At 48.2% G+C, this 21,926-nt stretch overlaps 1 protein-coding gene across 4 annotated transcripts in view; it reads left to right on the top strand.

The window, feature by feature from the left end:
• The window catches only part of U2AF1 (U2 small nuclear RNA auxiliary factor 1), a 350,471-nt gene that overhangs the window by 249,200 nt on the left and 79,345 nt on the right, over nucleotides 1-21,926 (top strand). For 2 of the 4 annotated variants that reach the window (XM_069635669.1, XM_069635668.1), the window contains exons 4-5: nucleotides 76-147; nucleotides 746-795. In XM_069635669.1, coding sequence (XP_069491770.1) covers nucleotides 76-147; nucleotides 746-795 — 122 coding nt within the window. The remainder of the gene's footprint in view (nucleotides 1-75; nucleotides 148-745; nucleotides 796-21,926) is intronic. The other 2 variants (XM_069635671.1, XM_069635670.1) reach the window with 1 other exon arrangement.

Genomic DNA, 21,926 nt, shown 5'->3' with positions numbered 1-21,926 from the left:
ATAGTAACATATAGCACTACACATATTCTTTGGGTGCCTGAAAATATTGACAAGCTCTCAACTTCTATGCTTCAGCCGCTGATGGGCCAGTCACTACAGAGAGGAATCAAAGTCTCTGCCCTGAGCTCTGGACGCGGCTAAACCCTGGTAAGACTGCGCGGGCCGGGCGCGTACTGAGAACTTGGCAATGACAATTGATGCTGCTTAGAGGTTGTCTCATGAGTTGCTCATGCAACGTAATTTTTTTGTTTCCCGAGAATTCACCAGTAGTGTGCCAAGCCCCACCACCCTGGCTTTATGACAGGAGTCACCTGTGTCGGTCATCAATATATTGCCTTGCTTAGACCTTTGATTATAGTGCACAATCTTTGCTGGCACATCTGCCATGCCGGGGGTGCCAAGTCTGATGCAGACTGTTAGCAATAAATGGGCTCTGTGTGGGTGGTGGTGGTGAGGTTTGCAGCTTTGTGGCTATCTTGCTGGGAGGGAGACTGGTGCCCGCTGTACCTCAAAGCATTGGCCCTGCCTGGGTCTGTGGCATTTGGTTGCAGGCACCAGACTGGCCTTGCATGGTTGGGGGGAGATGGGTGGATGGAAATCTTGTTGGACTTGGTGTTACTAATGTGAGCTTTGGCCTGTGTGTGTGTGGGGGGAGGGGGCTGGGGTGAGGGGTTTGGCTGTAGAGTTACCAGTGTTTTCATCTCTGTCTCATAGAGAATAACCAGTCCCTGTCTTGTGTTTGCAGGTGCGGTGAGTGATGTGGAGATGCAAGAACACTATGACGAGTTCTTTGAGGTAAGCTGCCACCAGCACACCCGGAAATTGCCACGGCAATGCAGGGACATTGAGAGTTCAATCCTGTGTGTCCTGGAATGCCAGGGCCCGTCCCTAATGTAGAGCTCGCTCCATCTTGGATCCGTTCACTTTTAATGCACAAACAACTTGGCAGTCTCTCATACGCGGTCATTTGGTAGTTTGTACGGTAGTGCTTCCAATCGTTGTAACACATTATTGATAACATGCTGGTAATTCCAGTCAGTATTCCTCCAGACTTCTTAGTTTAGTATTTTTTTAGTATCACAGCACAAGAAATGGAAAAAAGTAGTCCGGTCCATATGCAGCCTCCTAGAATCTGCCCCCTATATGTCCCTGTCGGTTTCCTTTACTTCGGTCTTTAGCTTCCGCTGATAGCAGAGCTTATTTGCATAGTTTTGAGTTTTCTATTTTTGCTTCTCTTAAAGTGGTTATGTAAATTTTTTGGTGGACCATCTACGGTGCTGTGCTGCTGTTCCCTCATTGTGGCTGTTAGGAAAGATTTTCTTTTGTCAACTTTCCCTCCATAGTTTCCTCTGGACCTCCATACTTTTTGCTTTGTTTTTGATCCTGTCCTGACTTTTTGAAGGGAAGTAAAGCTTTCAGTTTCACTTCACTTTTGCTCATGTTACGGGGAATCTGATCAGTCCTTCAAACTATCAATACTGGGAAACTGTGTCCCTTTTTTAGTTGGCATTTTTACAGTTGCACACAGCATCTTGCAGTGCAAGAGTGATACTTTGTATCTCCCTAGCTTTTGACAAAGAGAATTTTGGACTATTATTTTTGGTGAGCACATTTGTGGTTACTGCGTATGGCCACTAAATGTTGCTAATGGCCTGAAGTGATCGTGCCGTGAGAGTTTTGCTTGTAGTTTGGCCTTCTTCGTGCCTTCCCAGGTTAGGAAAGTCCTTAAAGGTCATGGTCTTACCCGGGAAAGCGGTGGCTCCCGGGGACTGGTGAACTTTGGTTGTGTGTTTGGCCCAGGAAGGGGTTGGGACTGTCTAGTCCCAGTCCGCATCCTTTGTGCCAGAAAGTCTGCTTCTGGGGCAGATGTGAAGCCAGAAGTTGTCCCTGATTGGACCACTGCTGGCTCTTTGAATGGTGCAGATCCTTACCATTGGGGGGCTTGGACTTGCTCACAGCTTGAATCTTGGATAAAAGGAGGACCTCTGCAGCTATTCTTCAGATCTATGTTGGAGCCACAAATCCCTCAAAGAGCAAACCACTGAAGACCCAGAGACTCCTGAAGTGTCCCAGAAGCTCTTCCAGTAGCTGTCCAGCCCGGTGAAGCCCTGCTCCTCCTACCTGATCTCCAAAGACCCTGTGCAGTGCTTCTGCCTTTGGACTAGTGTGACCAACTAGTCACAACGACTTTGCAAGGAGCCAGCCCTTCAGATCCTTGGAAGTATTCCTGGACAGCCGGAGGACTGACCAGGCTACCTTGCCAGAAGCGTCGCTGTTCTGCGATTCAGTCCGGATCTTTGGTGGTCGCCAGCTTGTGCCACAAGTCTCGTTCTATCTGAATCCCAGCTTCCTATCTTTAAGGGCACTTGTCCTGGAGCATTTCCTGTGACTGTGGCTAGGACACCTGTCGCCTGCAAACGGTGATCGTCGCTGGAATTCGCCTTCCTCCATCCTGTAAAGTATCCAAAGGACGACTGCATTGTTGGATTCTGTATTTTTTCACTGACAGGAGTTGCATTTTGTATTTGTACCTGTATCAAGAATTCTTGAACCTGCAACTCCTGTGCACCTGTCACCGGAACAAAGGGCGGAACATCGAGCCCCCAGCAACATCTGTGAACATCAGAGGCAGGCGGTGGCGTGGGTAAAGTCCAACTTCATAAAACCATACATCTGAGGCAGCACTAAGCTCCACTCTTAGTATAAGGCTGTACCACCTGAGAATGTTGGTAGCATGCACAGAGCAGTCAGGCTTATCTTGGGCGGTAGAGAGGGCTGTAGCTTGGTACAAGGAAATTGTAGCATAGATATGGTCCAAAGAAACACTGAAACAATATGTATTGTCAACATAAATGGTTTATTTTAAATACAAGTAAGCCCAGATATATCTTTTGTAAGTACTATCACATAATATAAGCACAATGATAAAAAACCAACTCAATACTTAAGGGATACAACCCAAAGTCTAACCTTATTAAGAATAGCAATCAACAATTCAAGGTGAATCAAACCTATTACACGTTCAGAATGCAATCAGCTATTCTTTGAGAGTAAAGCCAGGTTACGTATACTTTTTGACTAGTCAGTAATTCAAGGGTAGTAGACCCTGTGCGTTATGCAGTGACACTCAGCTTAGAAATCTCTTAATAAACCAACACTGTTACAAGTATACACCTTGCAACATAACTTTTTAGAACTCAGTTCAGAGTTAGTAAAACTCCTACTCTCAACTGGAGATCACCAGCACATTACACTAATAAACAGCAATAACAGTTTAGAAATTCACTGAGAGGTAAGAAGGCAGAGTGCCTCAGAGTCAGTCCCAGGTAAGTGAATGTTCCAGAAGAGAAACGTTGAAGATCCCGGGAGGATAGCTCAGCGGCAACGTGTTCGCCTTGGAAGCAGGACGACACGAAGCAACACAGGTTCGATCCCTTGGTCTGCGCGTAGAAACCTCTGGGTATTAAAGCGTGTTATAAATACGTAACTAAAACCAACAAATAAAAACAATTATGCAACAAAAACAAAAAACGAATTCCTGTAACAGCGCCTCGATGCCCGTGGGCTGTGTGAGCGCTTTAATAATACCAATAAATAAAAAATAAATAAGATTGTGAAGGTAAGTAACGTAGATTAGCACTACTATATTTTTCAGGCCTTTAAATACTCTAAGCAAGTGAAGTCAAAAGTAAGTAAATATTCCCAAATCACCCTATAAGTACACACCTCTCAACGCAAGATCACCCACACTTTACACTAAGCACAGTAGTGACAGTCCAGAAACAGTGAAACTGTATGCAGTAAAGTGAGAGAAACTCTGCAGACTAAAACCATATACTCTGTTTTATAAACATAAGGAATATATCTAGACTCCACCTTATCCCTCAATCGACAAACCAATGCAGTTGTCTTTGTCATCTTACACCTGTAAACTGATTTCAGCTTGTCGCCCCTTTCTGACAACGGGCAACGGTCTGATTCTCGCCAGAACCCTCATCATGTCCAAAATTGACTACTGCACCGCCCTCTACTTGGGGACCAGTCAAAGAAACCTTGACAAACTCCAGGTCACGCAGAACAACGCCATAAGGGCAGCTCTCAATATTCCCAGGCGCTCTCACATCTCCAACACCAGACGCAATTTGAACTGGCTACCCATCTCTAATCGTATATCTCTCAAAGCACTCGTTCTAACCCAGAAGGCCCAGAACAACGCAGCCCCTGCTTACCTATCCACGCGCTTCACACAACACACAGCTTCCAGACCACTTAGATCTGCCCAGGCTCACACACTGGCTATTCCCAGTTTCAAATTACGGACAGCTGGGGGTGATAGCTTCCCAGTCCTCGCAGCTAAACTCTGGAACTCCCTTCCTAACGCTCGGAGAAATGTTCCTTACTGCCACTCCTTCAAAGCTAAAACTAAACTGTGGCTCCATGAACAGGATGCATTAGCCCCCACACAACACTCCTACAGTTGCTAATCCCATCACCTACCGGGCTGTTTATAGTCTGTTCAGACCACACACTGAGATTGGATGCACCCTTTACTTGTTTATACTTGAATTCTTTATCTGTTATGCTGTACTCTGTTTATATGTGTAAAATGTTTATTATATTTATTTGCTGGATCTGTAATTGTATCCTCTTCTTCAGCTGTTTACCTTATCATGAACATTTTGTAATTCGGGTTCAATGTAAATTGTATATTGCATCCATTTGTTGTAACCTGTAACTGCTCTCTAAACATGCGCCCAGAAGCCCTTGGGCAAGGTGCGCACTGTAAATAAAACAAATACAAAATAAGTACTGTATAACTCAAGACGTCTGTGCCTGGCAGTTAAGGCAGCCTCATGCCTCAGAAAGATTAAGTGCTCCGGCATTCTACTAATGGAGGTAGGTGGACGTCTTGGAGTCAGAGCAAGTAGTCGCAACATCAAGAGGAAAATAATTGTCCCTGTAAAGGAATTGAAGGTAGCTGCAAATATATTACCCGTACTCTCCCAATCCCACACCACTAGGGATTACCTTGGGGGATCCTTGACCAGAACTCTACTGATCACGATCAGGCAGAGAGTTGGGAGTGGACTTTACGCCCATACAATACCTATGGCAGGAGAGTGATGGGGGTGGGAAAAGGCATCTACTCCTACCCATTATTCCAGTGCTCTGCTGGACCACTGCTAGGATCGTCCAAATCGCTGGGCCCCCTTATTTCATCCATTGATCTGGTTGTGGGAAGTCCAGGGGCCGCAGGTGCAGTGGTAGTTTTCAGCATCATGATTGTGTTCTGGTAGATGGGGGGGTGGGGGGAGGATGCTGCGGGGGGGTGTTCTGCGCTCTGGCGTGATGGCTGCAGATGATGTCTTGAAGGCGGATGGACCAAAAACCTCTGGACAATGACCACTAACATGACATGAAACACTTTGGTATAGGCACATTATAATTGCCATATCATATTACTACGGGTCCCCTGATGGAAGGAGGCGGTCATGACACAACTAAGATGTGCAAAACAAGAGGTGATGGCTGGAAAGTTTAGAATTAATCTTAACCTCTGGCATTGCTCTGTGCAACCCTCCAGACCATTGTGCTTTGCCTGCCAAGCCACTACAAACGGGGAAAGACCATTTGCAGATCAGGCTTGGTCCCACCCCAAAGGGGCACTCAAGCCCAAACTACTAGGTCACATCCCTTATGCACGAGACCATAAGTATCCCCAGACAACGAAGATGTGCAGCAGAGACCATCACCGGAAGGCCCCTTCTTCGGTAGGAGAGTAGCAGCTGTAAGAGGACTGGTCTTGGGTCACAGGTTGTTAAGACGGATTTCTGAACTCTGTCCTGGTGGCGCAGAAGTTCAGAAGGCCAACCTAATTACTTGGAACAGGGTAACCTCTGGACAAGCCAGACCAATCAAGGTAGCGATCGCGGCGGTCAAGACTAGGTCTCAAGAGGGGTGAGGGTGACTGAAGGCCCGCAATGAGCACACAAAGCAAGAGCGCTAACAAACTACTCCAAACAGTTGTTATATCAAAAATAGATACACATTTATTTTAAGGCCTTTAAAATAATGACCGTAGCGAGAAAATCACAATATCACAATATTAAACCAACACATACCATATCAACACAATATATATACAAATACACAGTCGCAAGCGTTTAAAGCACGAAATATGTAGTCCACCTGCCAGGGAAGGAAAACAGGCAGTGCGATAATGCTTTCGACTCAGTTCGCCTTCATAGGCACCTAACTAGATGGAAGTCCGAGCCCTGCGAAGAGTGGAGCCTTGTGCTCAAAGTACCTGCCACGCCGGTGCCGACGGGCACAAGGGGAAGCTCTTTGGAGGAAGTCAGGCGGTTCACGTTAGTGCACAGCAGAAGAAGAACAGGTTCCGCAGCTCAAGCGCAGCCTCCACAGCGGGCAGAAGCAGAGCGCGAGCGCGGCAAAAGGGTGCTGTTTTTACACAGCAGGGAAAAGCAATGGGATACTGCAGGAGGGCGACCAGATCCTAGATATACTACTCACCGGTCCCCGAAGCAAGCAGACCCAGGCTTCTCCACGATAGTTTCAGCAGCTGGCAGGTTCAGAAGAGCAGGGAACGCTTTGTAGTCGTGTAGAGCAAAAAGACGTCCCAATCGACGAAACCGGCACAGTTTTGTTGCCGCACAGGACAACGGAGCGGCCGTGTGTATTCGAGCCAAATGAACCCTCCTCCCTTCAGACCTGGGGACGCCAAGCGTACGAAGCGTGGGAGAGGGACAAGGACTCGCAATACAACACAACCTGGCGGCGGTTGCAGAGCCAAACTCCTTGGTAAGCTGGTCAGTCAACTGGATGGCCCAGAGACGCTTCCGAAGGCTTACTTGGCAGGAGATGGTTGAAGATGCCGGGAATAGCTGTTCCTGCTATTCCAAAGGTCGAAGCACCAGTACAGGCCTTCTGGTTCGATCAAAGGAGGACAGGGGCTCTCCGGACGACAGCAGTGCAAAGGAGGATTCCTTCAGCGGGTCACCAGCGATTCCTCGGTCCAGCCTCGTAGTTGCAGGATACTTGGCTCCTGTATTCCTTCGTTCGTGAGAACTCAGGAGATCGACATGGTAGTGGTGTTTCCAGCCCCCTCTTATCCACGGTTCCCTTCGCGCCAAAACGGAGGGGAGCCAATGGGAGATCCGCTCATCAAAACACATACCATACGTGGACCAATCACGGACCACGGTGGTCCCAGGCATTCACACCACCCTAGACTCTCTGGCACCCAGGATGTGTATTGGGACCAGACATCCCAGCCCACACCCTGGAGGCACGCAAACGACATGTAGAAGCCCGCGAAAGCAACTGCGTTTCGCGGGAAAGTACATGCCCAAATAAGGAAGGCCCCGGGTCGCCGGACCTGGGGAAGGTGAAGGGAGCAAGACGGACAGTGGACAGGACAAAGGAGCCTCGCGGCCTGGCCATTTTGGTAGCCAGGCCACCATTTTGGGTTCAGTGCAAAAACGTGCTCAGAACGCCAAAAGGAGCTCAAAATAAACAAAACGATCGCTGCCACCAGTCCAGTCCCTGAATGACTTGCACCGATCAAATACCATCCTAAAAGAGTATCTAGGGCCTGTAGAAGGCTAGAGACCCAAGAGAGCTGTAACTTAGCTTACAGTGCCCTCTTGTGTCGTGTTGCACTAAAGCTGCGACACGATAAAAGAAACTACGGGAAACCACGTTCCCCGGTACTGACTGTCTTAAGGGCATGTCAGTTTCCCCGTAAGAAAGGAGCGAAAGCCCAGAGAAGTGCGGCAGAAGGCTGTACTTCTCTGGCAAAGTCAAGAACAAGGTTAAAAATAATAGCAAAAAGTTTAGGGGTTGCCACATGGAAGGAAAATTCCCTACAATTACGAAATCTTTCCTAACACTCGCCCCTCCCAGACTATGGACAGGGGGAACTAATCCACCCCTGGATGAGTTTCTTGTTCAGGTCGGTTAAACATTCTGGACAACCCATCAGCATTGCTATGTTGGACACCTGGTCTATGCTCAATAGTGAAGTCGAAGCCTTGAAGACTTATGGACCACCTAAGCAACTTTGGATTCTCCCCCTTCATGTTCATTAGCCACTTTAACGGCTTATGGTCAGTCTGCACAGTGAAGTGGGTCCCATAGAGGTAGGGCCTCAGCTTCCTTAGGGCCCACACAACAGAGAAACATTCTTTCTCTACCGTGGACCATCTGAGCTCTCTGTCCTTAAGCTGGCGACTAATAAAACCGATAGGGTGTTCCTTACCCTTCTCATCTACTTGTGATAGTACAGCTCCTATCCCAGTGTCGGAGGCATCCGTCTGCACGATAAAAGGTCTTTGATAATCAGGGGCCCTTAGGACAGGGGCCTGGCACAAGGAGTCTTTTAAGCCATTGAAGGCCTTCTCACACTCGTCGGTCCAAGTTACCTTCTTGGGTTTCTTCGGAGTTGTGAGGGCAGTCAGAGGAGCAGCTATGGTGCCATAGTCTGCCACAAAATTGCGGTAATACCCCGTGAGTCCTAAAAAGGCTCTCACTTGGGTTTGCATAGTGGGGGTAGGCCAGTCTTGTACTGCTTGTACTTTACTGGGTAGAGGCTGTATCCTCCCTCCACCTACTTCATGTCCAAGGTAAACCACTGAGCCTTGTCCAATCTGGCATTTACTCGCCTTTATGGTCAAGTGGGCTTTCTGAAGAGCCTGGAGCACAATCCCGAGGTGTTTCACATGGTCTTCCCAGGTGGCACTGAAAACTGCTATATCGTCCAGATATGCAAGACAGAATTCGTCCAACCCATTCAACACATGATTCACAAGCCTCTGGAAAGTGGCAGGTGCATTCTTCAACCCGAACGGCATTACCCGGAATTGGTAAAGGCCGTCTGGAGTAGAAAATGCCGTCTTCTCCCTGGCATGTTCCAATAGCCAGCAGTGAGGTCAAACGTGCTGAGGTACTTGGAGGCACCCAAAGTATCCACCAGCTCATCTGTTCGAGGCAAGGGGTGTGCGTCTGTCTTGGTGACAGCATTCAGAGCCCTGTAATCCACGCAGAACCTCAATTCAGAAGTGCCTGCTTTTGGAACCAACACCACTGGGCTGGACCAAGGACTACTAGAGGGTTCAATCACCCCAAGATCTAACATCTTGTTGACCTCGGTCTTAATATAAGACCGTACTTTATCTGACATCCTGTATCCCCTACTTTTGGTAGGTACACTGTCTCCTGTGTCAATGTTATGTTTGCACCAAGGTGTCAAACCAGGGGACTGTGAAAACAGGGGGGAAAACTGCCTAAGCAAACTTTTCACCTCAGCCTGCTGATCAGAAGTCAGGTGAGGGGCCACTCGGACACCCTCAACGGAGCTATCTGAAGGACCGCTCGAACAGGTCGGGGAGAGGTTCAGACTCCTCTTCCTCAACGTCTGACGCCAGTAGCAGTGCTGCGATTTCGACTCTTGGGACGAAAGCCTTCAGCCTATTCACGTGAAACACTTTTGGAGCCTGTCCAGGCCTTCCAAGGTCCACTAAATAGTTCACCTCACCCAGGGGCTCCACCACTGTGTAAGGGCCTGACCATTTGTCCTGTAAAGCGCGAGGCCTTATTGGATTCATGATCAGGACTTGCTGACCAGGTGTAAAGTTGATGAGGGAAGCTTTCTGGTCGTACCAATGTTTCACCAGCGCTTGCCCTGCCTTCAATTTATCACTAGCCAAGCCCATCAGAAGTACCATCCGTTTTCTGAGCCCTAGCACATAATCAACTACGTTGGTAGTAACAGGGGGAGTGGGCATCTCCCATCCCTCTTTGACGATGGCTAAGGGTCCCCGTACGGGATGACCGAACAGAAGTTCGAAGGGGCTGAAGCCAACACCCTCCTGTGGTACCTCTCGGTAGGCAAACAGTAAGCATGGTAACAGAAGATCCCATTTTCTTCTCGGAGGCTCCTCCAGAGCCCCAATCATGCTCTTTAACGTTCTGTTGAAACGTTCCACCAGACCATTGGTCTGGGGGTGGTATGCAGAAGAGAACTTGTAGGTGACCCCACATTCTTTCCACATAGCCTGCATATACTTCGACATAAAGTTGCTGCCACGATCCGACACAACTTCTTTAGGGAAGCCAACCCTAGTAAATATGCCGAGTAAAGCTTTTGCAACTGACTTGGCAGTTACAGTTTTCAATGGGATGGCCTCAGGATACCTGGTTGCATGGTCGACCAGCACCAGGATAAACCTATTGCCCGAGGATGTTTGCGGGTCAAGGGGACCAACGATGTCGATCCCTACCCTTTCAAATGGTACCCCCACAACTGGGAGCGGTACCAACGGAGCTTGGATTGTCGCGCCAACCTTACCAGACAACTGGCAGGAGGCACAACTCCTGCAGTGACTTTCTACTTGCACCCCCATCTTGGGCCAGTAGAAGTGCATGGATAACCTTTGCTTGGTCCTCTTCATGCCAAGGTGACCAGCAAGGGGAACTTCATGCGCCAACTGCAGGAGGAAGGGCCTAACAGCAAGGGGAACCACCAACCTCCTATGGTCTCCTTCTGTAGACTCTGTGGGCTCAGTATACAGGAGTCCACCTTCCCAATAAATCCTATGCTTCCCAGGAGGTTCACCCTCAAGCTGGGAGCAGGCCGGTCTCCTTAGGCCTTCCAGAGATGGGCACTCAAGTTGGCCTTTACTGAATTCGTCCCTATCAGGACCTCCTTCAACTAACAAGTCTTTTAGTTCAGGATGATCGTTGGGGTCGAATACTTCAGGCATCGCCACCTCCTCGTCAGGCCCGGGCGATTGACCAACTTCCTCCACCGCAGTGGTAGGCGAGCTCGGGGGAATATTCTCGTTCCCCCGTCTTGACTTGTAGACTCCTTTCGCCTTGGGTTGCCCCTTCGGCTGGGGCGGCGTATTGGACTTGGCCAATGCTGCCCGTGCTTGAGACCGTGTGTAGGGTCGTTCGGCAGTGTCTCCTACGAGCCCTAAAGCTCTGAGATCATTACCTAATAAGACCTTTCCCGGGACGTTTCTCTGAATGTTCACTGGAATCCTGACTGCTGTACCATTTAAAGTTAGATTAACAGGGATCACGGGAAACATACGGAGGGGGCCGTCAGCCAACTTAGTGGGCATCAGAGTAGCTCTGGCAACTTCCTCTGAGTCTACCAAGGTAGAATCCACTACAGTTCGACTGCACCCACTATCCCTAAGAGCTGGAGTATCCACTCCATTGATCAGCACACTGTCTTTAAAGTAGTGCTTGGTATTATCCGGAATCCTAGCATACGCCTCTGCGACTTTAGGCTCCCAGGAACCCAGGGACACTAAAACTACCTCGGCCTTTATTCCGCTGGGAAATGAGTCCGAGGAGAAGGATGCTCCTGTAATCTCTTCTTCCTCGTAGGAGGAGAAGGCCAGATTAGCGGAGTGGACCCCCAAAGGTCTAACCTTACAACGGGGATCCCCCTTCACATGGTCAGTTGCTCCACAAGAAAAACAAGCCCCAGTGGGTCTGTTTACGTAGGGAGGCTTATTGTAACCAGAGTTCTGTTTCGGAGGCGCACCTCCACTACCCTGTGAGTTCTCTTGTGTCTTACCCTTGTTTTTCTTTTTGTGGCCCTTTTGGGAAGAAGATTTAGCAGATTCCCCACCCTCCATATCTTTGGACTTTTTCCCCTCCTCCTGCTTACCAGGATGAGTTTTGTCCTTATGGGACACTCGATGTGACACCCATAAGTCTGCTGCAATGGCCAGCTTCTTAGGATCTATCTCCTTCGAATCGGCCAAATGCTGCTTAAGCTCCGGGGAAGAAGAAGCAAAAATGTGTTCCAGCATGACAAGATTTATCATGCCGTCGAAGGTAGAAACCTTATAGCCTTCGACCCAGCCAGTTAAGTTTTTCAAAGATTCAGCGACATAAGATACCCAAGTACCACCTTCCTTTTTCTTATACTCTCAAACGCTTTAAATATTGGGCCGGAGTCTTCCCAAACTTTAAAATGAGAGTCTGCTTTAACATTGCGAAATCAGCCCGCTCAGCCTTCGACATTTCCATAATGGCACTACAGCCAGAATGGGGCAGTCTACTGAGCAACCACGCAATCTTATCAGCATTGTCAACTTCCTGGACCTCTCATGCATACTCAAACGCATCCAGCCAGTCCATAATGTCATTCCTCTCTTCATACACACTGAGCAGATCTTTTGGAAACCGTGGATGAGAGGAGGCCCCAGACCCATGTCCAGGACCCTTGGATCCATTTGCAACCTGAAGCTTGGCCAGTTCCAACTGGTGATCCCTGTCTTTTTGTTTTTCTGCCTGTTCGATTTTTAGTTTGGCTATGCTGAATTCAAGCTCCTGCTGCCTAAACCGCAGCTCTTGCTTCTTGAATTCAAGCATAGCCTCCCCATCAGCACTGGCAGAGGAAACATTAGACAGCTCGTCCTCCCTGTCCTCGTGGTCGCGGTGGAACAGTGCGGCGGCAGAACCGTCGGTTCTACCAGTGAGAGCAGCCCCACCACCTTCCGCACTGTCCTCAGAAGTAATAGCGTCAAGCTGCGCTTCTTGCCACGCCACGATTCTTTGGATCATTTCCAATTTCGTGCCTTGAGAGGAAACACCTCTCTCCGCACACATCTTTTTCAGCGTTTCTGATTTGGAAGCATTTAAAGTTAACAACGTACTTGTTTCCATACTGTTTGATAGGACTATGGCCTTTTTAAAGTTATACTATAACAATTCACTACGTGTACTGTTTGGAATAACCTGAAATGCCTTAGTTCGAGCGCAACACTGGATACCTTCAGTCGTATCCCACCGCTGTACACCAATTTGTTAAGACGGATTTCTGAACTCTGTCCTGGTGGCGCAGAAGTTCAGAAGGCCAACCTAATTACTTGGAACAGGGTAACCCCTGGACAAGCCAGACCAATCAAGGTAGCGATCGCGGCGGTCAAGACTAGGTCTCAAGAGGGGTGAGGGTGACTGAAGGCCCGCAATGAGCACACAAAGCAAGAGCGCTAACAAACTACTCCAAACAGTTGTTATATCAAAAATAGATACACATTTATTTTAAGGCCTTTAAAATAATGACCGTAGCGAGAAAATCACAATATCACAATATTAAACCAACACATACCATATCAACACAATATATATACAAATACACAGTCGCAAGCGTTTAAAGCACGAAATATGTAGTCCACCTGCCAGGGAAGGAAAACAGGCAGTGCGATAATGCTTTCGACTCAGTTCGCCTTCATAGGCACCTAACTAGATGGAAGTCCGAGCCCTGCGAAGAGTGGAGCCTTGTGCTCAAAGTACCTGCCACGCCGGTGCCGACGGGCACAAGGGGAAGCTCTTTGGAGGAAGTCAGGCGGTTCACGTTAGTGCACAGCAGAAGAAGAACAGGTTCCGCAGCTCAAGCGCAGCCTCCACAGCGGGCAGAAGCAGAGCGCGAGCGCGGCAAAAGGGTGCTGTTTTTACACAGCAGGGAAAAGCAATGGGATACTGCAGGAGGGCGACCAGATCCTAGATATACTACTCACCGGTCCCCGAAGCAAGCAGACCCAGGCTTCTCCACGATAGTTTCAGCAGCTGGCAGGTTCAGAAGAGCAGGGAACGCTTTGTAGTCGTGTAGAGCAAAAAGACGTCCCAATCGACGAAACCGGCACAGTTTTGTTGCCGCACAGGACAACGGAGCGGCCGTGTGTATTCGAGCCAAATGAACCCTCCTCCCTTCAGACCTGGGGACGCCAAGCGTACGAAGCGTGGGAGAGGGACAAGGACTCGCAATACAACACAACCTGGCGGCGGTTGCAGAGCCAAACTCCTTGGTAAGCTGGTCAGTCAACTGGATGGCCCAGAGACGCTTCCGAAGGCTTACTTGGCAGGAGATGGTTGAAGATGCCGGGAATAGCTGTTCCTGCTATTCCAAAGGTCGAAGCACCAGTACAGGCCTTCTGGTTCGATCAAAGGAGGACAGGGGCTCTCCGGACGACAGCAGTGCAAAGGAGGATTCCTTCAGCGGGTCACCAGCGATTCCTCGGTCCAGCCTCGTAGTTGCAGGATACTTGGCTCCTGTATTCCTTCGTTCGTGGGAACTCAGGAGATCGACATGGTAGTGGTGTTTCCAGCCCCCTCTTATCCACGGTTCCCTTCGCGCCAAAACGGAGGGGAGCCAATGGGAGATCCGCTCATCAAAACACATACCATACGTGGACCAATCACGGACCACGGTGGTCCCAGGCATTCACACCACCCTAGACTCTCTGGCACCCAGGATGTGTATTGGGACCAGACATCCCAGCCCACACCCTGGAGGCACGCAAACGACATGTAGAAGCCCGCGAAAGCAACTGCGTTTCGCGGGAAAGTACATGCCCAAATAAGGAAGGCCCCGGGTCGCCGGACCTGGGGAAGGTGAAGGGAGCAAGACGGACAGTGGACAGGACAAAGGAGCCTCGCGGCCTGGCCATTTTGGTAGCCAGGCCACCATTTTGGGTTCAGTGCAAAAACGTGCTCAGAACGCCAAAAGGAGCTCAAAATAAACAAAACGATCGCTGCCACCAGTCCAGTCCCTGAATGACTTGCACCGATCAAATACCATCCTAAAAGAGTATCTAGGGCCTGTAGAAGGCTAGAGACCCAAGAGAGCTGTAACTTAGCTTACAGTGCCCTCTTGTGTCGTGTTGCACTAAAGCTGCGACACGATAAAAGAAACTACGGGAAACCACGTTCCCCGGTACTGACTGTCTTAAGGGCATGTCAGTTTCCCCGTAAGAAAGGAGCGAAAGCCCAGAGAAGTGCGGCAGAAGGCTGTACTTCTCTGGCAAAGTCAAGAACAAGGTTAAAAATAATAGCAAAAAGTTTAGGGGTTGCCACATGGAAGGAAAATTCCCTACAATTACGAAATCTTTCCTAACACAGGTAGATCTCTGGAGCTCCAAGTTGCAACTTTGAGCCGGTACCGATGCACTGGAGATGCCTTGAAGCTGGTCAGCTCAAAGGATTGTCCCAAGATACTTCCGAAGGCTTCTGAATGCAGGCTCTTCGTTCAGGGGTCTGGACTGGTTTGGCCACCAGCCTGAGAGTCGAAGTACCAAGAAAAGTATTCTGTCGATCGTTGCAGAGAGGCACGGCTTCACCAGGACTTGGCTACAGGCAATGCTGTTGTCTGCACTCTCCATCGGGCTGCTGCTTTTACTTAGGGTTCTTGTCTCGAAATAACAAACTAAAGAAATTCAGGCTGTGATCTTCCACAGGCCCTCAAGCGGTCTACGCATAGATCCCCAGCAACATACTTCCCTTAGCTGAAATCTTGATGGGCACTAGATGCTCAAGTTGCACACACCGCCATTTCCCCCAGGAAAGGGGTTATGATGTGTTGCATTTTCTGACGTGAGAAGGCGGAAAGCCGGCCAAAGTACATGGTTTTTTAAATGGCATTATGTGGTCAAGCATAAGTGCACGCAATTAAAACACAAAACCTGGTTGATAAATATCTGCTGCTATCAGCCAGTCCTATATCACTTCAGTCAGGCGCTGTGCACTACAGTAAAATAACAAAGTAGTCTCGCAATGGGGACGGCGTTGCCCTGCACTGGTATCCCTCAGGGTGTCCCTCAGGGCTACCAATGCAGCTACATTGAATTCGACCCCATCCTTACTGCCATGCACCATGTGCACCTTTCCCCCGCACTGTGTAAATCCTCGCTGATGCTCTCCTATTATTTCCTTTCATCTGCCGGTTTTTTGATGCATTTCTTTTTCTTCTAATCACAGGATTCCTGCGATAAGACAAACTATCTACTTCAAAACAGACTGCAGCCTCCAACTTCCCATGTGGTCGGCTTTCCTTCTGCCCGCTTTTACCCTAATGTGAAGCCACCCCTTTCCTTACTCCAATCATCGTTTGAGCCATTGTCCTTTTTGCCTTTCTGCAGGATTATCATGGGTATGGTAGATTTTCATTTCTGAAAAGTCTCTGTGCTGATACGCACCATGGTGAAGAGATGAGGTTTTGTCAAATTCTCTAAACTACTGGACAGATTTACACCAAACCAAAAGCAATAGCTGCAATGCTTGGGCCCTGCTTACTTCTTATTTGGCCTGGATTTGTCCAGCATTTTCCACAATACGGGTGTTCAACGGAAGCACATTTATCTCTGTGGGTTTCATTTCTTAATAATATTTCAACCGTTGAACACATTTTCCCCTAAATGTCCAGTTGAACACATTTTCCCCTAAATGTCCAGTTTCAAGTGGCCCATGGCAGACATTTCTTTTAGAACGTTTCCATCAAATCCGTCCTCAAAAGTTGTTGGCAATAGAATTTAGGAAACGAATTGCACCATACATGTATCTGAAGCTTGTGAATCTGCTTACTATCACATGCTTTGCATAAGCCAACATCTAGTGGCAGGTGCAGAGTATTGCACAGCTTGGGCCTGTCTGACGTGTACTGTACCCATGATCCCTCATGCGTCGAGGTCCACCAGATTGTTTTTTTCTGCCTTTGAGGCCGGTTTCGCTTTCTGCAGAGTCTGTAGCATTCACTACCTGGTTATTACTTAATAACGATATTAATAGTTTACTCACGTCTTAGATGCATCTCCTTCAATGCACATTTCGACGAGCGCTGCCAACATCCATCAACTGCAGATTTATTTGAAGATCTCTTAAGCAGCTTGGCGACGGGATTCACATCCATCAGGCTTTGGCCTTGCAGTAGGGTGAGTGGGGGGACTGATTTCTTAAATCTCCTTTAAAGAATGCATCCTTTTGCTTTCCTTTTACACTGTATTTGTCTTTCTGCCTCTCTACATTAATATTTCGAAATGGAAAGAACTCATTTAAATTCTGTCCGTCCTGCAACGGACAATTCCCTTGGACGGACACTCGAGTGTGTAATCGCTGCCTTCCTCTCAACCATTCTGGAAGGCGGCATGCGTCGTGGAAACTCTTTAGGCCCAAGACGCTCAAAGAAAGACATACTGAACGCTGGGTGGCCTACACCATGATGAGTCTGACTCCTACCAGCGCCTTCGAATCAGATGTGGAAGAGCACAGGCGGTTAGGATGCCGAAGACATTTTACTGGAGTCGGCTGACCAAAGCACGTTTCTTATGTTGAAGATTTCCCCCAACAGTGGCACACACTTACACAAACACCATAAACCTACAACCCAAAGCCGTTCTTCGACGGATGCGTTGAAAGCAGGCCGCACAACAGCAGAAGGTTCCTCCAAGCCTACCAACCCAGCGCCATAAGCCCGCTGCGCTTTTGCATTCAGCGCATGGCGAGAAACCGGCGACAGCCACCGTGCATCCTAAATCTTAAGCTGATGTTTCCCATACGCTGAAACAACCATCGAAAATGCAAAAAGCTACTAGTGAGAAAAATACGCTTGGGGGAGCTTCACAGCCCCATTCTAAGGCAACTGTACTTTCTTCTGCCTCATGTTCATCCCCTACTGATCCACAGGGGGACTCCCAGTACACTAGGGCCAACTCTCCCCTTTTTCATTCACTTTATAAGAAGAGATGGTGGCCTGATCCAGAGGCAGTCATGTATCCCCCACTCCCCAAACAGGCCCATGGACTAGGGAGCGCTTCGAAGACACTATTGTTGGGCAAGATTGGATGCAGTAACCCTGTGGGAGACTACACCAGCCGTGTCTTCTTGATAATAGGTACAGGTCTGTACTGCACAAGTTGGTAGTGACTGAGCAGCCAGGCCTATCCTAAGAGGGGTGAATGTGAGCCGTAGAGGTAGCGCAGAGTTTCAGTTACAAGTATACAAATGACACTCTCAAGGTTTTCTAGTAAAATATTTAACAATCTGTCTTAAATAAGCCTTCTTTAGAAAGGGCAATATGCAACAATTAAAAATACACTTCGTGACACGTTCTCAGATTGAAAATCAACAAGTAGATACCCTTTTGGGATGCCTCACACACACCTCCTACACCCTGAGGTGACTTCAATTGCTAGGACAATGTTTGGCATTAATATATCACTGTTTGAAATACTGAGGTTGTGGAAAAGGTCAGGGAAGGAAAAGGTTAACAGATTCTCAGAGCCTGTGAGCACTTTTCAATCTCCCAATGAAGTCTAGATTACATCTTTCCCAGCAATAGAAGTTAAACTTATGTACCACCTATGAGGGACAGTTAGCATCAAAGTCAGTGGGTCAGAAGAGTCTGCAGGGAGCCAGGACAGCCAAAGCAAATTTGACAATGTCTATGGAGCTGCAGCACTTCTTCAGATAGCACAAACGTCTTGCACAATGTTATTATAGAGTTTGTAGCAAAAAGAATCACTGCTGGCCACAAGCTGTAAGGCTTGTGAAGGGCAGAGCTAGAATAAACTCTGCAAAAAAACAGCTACTGCAAGTCTCCAGTGGGAACAAGCAAGCTACAGACACAAGAGGTAATTACCCCTTAGTCAAGGCAGTACCTTAGGTTGGAAGAGGAAGATCCAGCTGGCTTCTGTTCCTGTTGCACTCTTGCAGATCCTGGTTTCCTAGGCCTTAGTCGTGGGGACAAGAGGTAGGATGTCTCAGGACTCCTGCACTGCGGTTTGAAGGTCGGCGGCAGCTACGGACTGTTTCCAATTCGGTGGCACTTCAAGGTTTCTGCTACCGGTCAATAGCACCACTGCAGATCTTGGACACTTGATGGGCTACCCTCGCTTCTGGAGTCCAGCACTCTGGTCTGGTGTGTGCCTCAGGCTTGGTTAGTCCTGCATCAGGAGGGTCATCGGGATCTTTCTGGAGCTCTGGTCCGGCTTAAAGATGATGCACTCGATTCTGGCTTTCCTGACCCCTGGCACTCTGTTCCAGCAACTTGCAAGAAGTACAGCCAGCAGGGTGAGGTTTTCCTCCAACCCAAGGGAAGAAGTCGTCCGTTCCGGGCTTCTCTAGTTGATGCAGAGTTTGGAGCTTCAGCACTGCAGTAGGGTTTCACCAGGCAGTTTAACAGTCCAGGAGGTTACAACAAGTTTCTCTTCCAGTTTCTTTTGTAAGATATTTCTTCCAGTGGTCGAATGTCTTTGGTTCAAGAGACCTTGCCTTTTATGCAGGTTTCTCCCATTCATGCACAGCCTATCTGTCGCTCACAGCAGGGTGACTGTCCTACAAGGGCAGCCAGCCAGCCAATCACCACTAGGTGCATTCAGGTAACCAAGGAGACTAAGGACAGTGTTTCAGGCACCTCCCCCGCTTCCTGCCCTGCCAGACGCACTGGAGCCAGAGGCGGGTTTCAGCACTGAAGCGAGCCAAAGGCAAAACAAACAAAAAGGGTTGAACCTTGTTTGGTGCGCAGAGTAAAACCCAAGAAAAACCTCACAAGCAAGAAATGTTGAAAAAAGACGACCAAGGCCATTTTGGCAAAATGGACACACATGGGTTCAATACTGCAGTTGAGTATTCAGCCTGCGGTAAAAACGCACCATGTTAGGAAAATTAAACCACTGCCACCAGCCATTAAAAGTGGTGAGGGTAACATAAAAAATGTTGCATGAGTAAGTAGACGAAAAGGCTACTAAGTAACCCCCAGCACGCCACATAAGATGGTGTGTGCTGGGACTACAGAGAGAAAAGGTAAGTAAAGTCAATTTCACTTTACTGCTCTTGGGAACAGTAGTTCACCCAAGAAAAGGTATTTAAACCTTATGAGAAATCCAAAGGACTTCCCTGTGCCACTGCACTGAAGGGGCTGTGTGTCACAACACAAAAGATGATGCCTATGGAGTTAGTCAGACTACAAAAACAGAGTATACAGAATCGAAATCGGATCAAAAATTCCCAAGATTGTGAGAAAAAGGTCTCACTCGCTCCAGGATAAAAATGAAGTCCTAAAGTCCAGCAAAAGAGTTTGTGGGGGGGGTCTCTAAGGTTGAAGGGAATTAGCACAGAAATGAAAATTCTCTCCAACAGCTCTGGACAAAGCCTATTCTTTTGTTGGCTTCATTGAGCGCTGCCCTGTTAGGCAAAAGACATTAGGCTTAAAAATAGGTGAACCTCAACCTAAATCACGCAGGTTGCACACTCTTCATACTTCACCAACAAACATGATTGTTGATGTTACAGACCAACAAGAGACACACTATGATGACCAAAATACTCTTTACTATCACGGCCAAGGGGAGGATAACCAATGCACTGGTACGATGACCCGGCTGGCTATGATCCAGAAGACCCAGATTTTACCATTTTACAGTCCCCTTAATTTCTACTGGGACTGGTCATCCTTCCCCCATTGATCATCAACTCTTGCTTAATAATCTCCTTAAGAGTTGCAGAATATTTCAAAATCAGATTCGAGCAGCAGTTCAAGACACTGATTTAGTTGACGTTGACCTCAACGAAAAAAAGGCAGTCAGTCTATTCCTATTCTACAATCAATTTAAAAAGAGAATTGCTGCGTCACTACTTACCGTCTCTTATGAGCTGTAAACCCCAGGGTTGAGAAAGTATTCAAACCTGCTCCTACAGACCCTCCATACAGATTCACTGGTCGTCACTACAACGAGAAAGAGGGCAGACGTGCCATTATCAAACACTAAGGCATCGCCTGAAAGAGTGCAGAAAACGCTCATTTCACAACCAAGGTTCGCAAGAGCCTCACAGTCTGGGTTTGGGTCTTCCTCATCCACATGGTACTCCCCTCAAGGTCAGTTCTCCTACTTTCACACCACACGGTGGGTTTAGAAGAGGTAAAGTCCAGGGAAGTAGTGCAGCCTCCAGAGGCTCCACTGCCACTGCACCAAATGCTGTCCTAGTCCATGTCCCCTCCCATGCTACCCCAGTACGGGGTTGTATCACTATTCTCGCCCGCACATGGGACGGAGTAACTTCAGACCAGGGGTCTTGACAACAGTGGTCTGGGGGAAAAACCGTGCCACTATCCTCCAAAATCAAGGAACATGTCAAACATTTGATTTGACAAAAAGTGAAGACGCTACTTCAAAAGGGAGCAATAGAACTGGTTCCACTGTTAGAGGTAAACAAAGGTATTTATTCAGTTTACTTCTTTGTCCCAAAGAAGGATTTAACCATGCGCCCAGTCTTAGACCTGCGTCCTGCAAATACGTATGTCAAACCGCAAACATTCAGGATAACCAGGCTGCAGGAGGTAATTCACACTTCTAAAGCAGGGGGATTACATGGCAGCATTGAAGCATGAAAATATGCATTTTTCCTATTCAATGTCACCAGCGCACCGAAAATACCGAAGGTTCGAAGTGGGTGAAGCCACATCACTAGTTCAAAGTGTTACCCTTCGGCATAACCAACACCAAGGGAGTTCACTGAAGTCCTGGCAGTAAGTGCAGCGCACCTGCGCAGGCTTACCTAGACGACTGGCTAATAACAGGGGACACACCTCAAATGTGTCTACAGAATACTCAACTAACAATCATCCTGCCCTGCTAGTCTCCTGAGAACTGAACTGCCTTTGATGGCCCTGGGGCGAGCTACCCGTTTTCTGTGGTTTGGGAAGGTGCTTGCTCTTCCTAACCATGGAGCAGCCCTCCTTCCAGCTTTTTCACCCACTGTAGAAATAAGGGATGGTCTTCCTGCTGAAGGCCATCCTGGATGAAACTTTTGGTTGAGAGCTACGCCTTCATAGCCGCTTGATTTCTGGGTTGGCCAACATGATGGCGCTCTCAGGATTTCATGCGGGGGCCTGGGTTGCTCTCTGCCTTGTCGGTTTAGAGTTCTGTAGTTGTTACTATGGAGGAGAAAGTCTGTCCGGAAGTCTCAAAACATCAAGCAGTAGTGCAACTCGAGAGTACAACTAAAAGGCACATCCATATTTCCAAGTACTTGGGCCAAGGTTAGGGTTGGAAAGAGAAACTGTTCAGACGCCATTCTTCCTAGTTTGAGGAGATTATGAAAAATGTTAGTTTTTG

This window comes from Ambystoma mexicanum, chromosome 7p (assembly GCF_040938575.1).
Source record: "Ambystoma mexicanum isolate Mex_15411 chromosome 7p, UKY_AmexF1_1, whole genome shotgun sequence".
Classification (NCBI taxonomy): domain Eukaryota; kingdom Metazoa; phylum Chordata; class Amphibia; order Caudata; family Ambystomatidae; genus Ambystoma; species Ambystoma mexicanum.
This window is presented reverse-complemented; position numbering and strand designations above follow the sequence as displayed.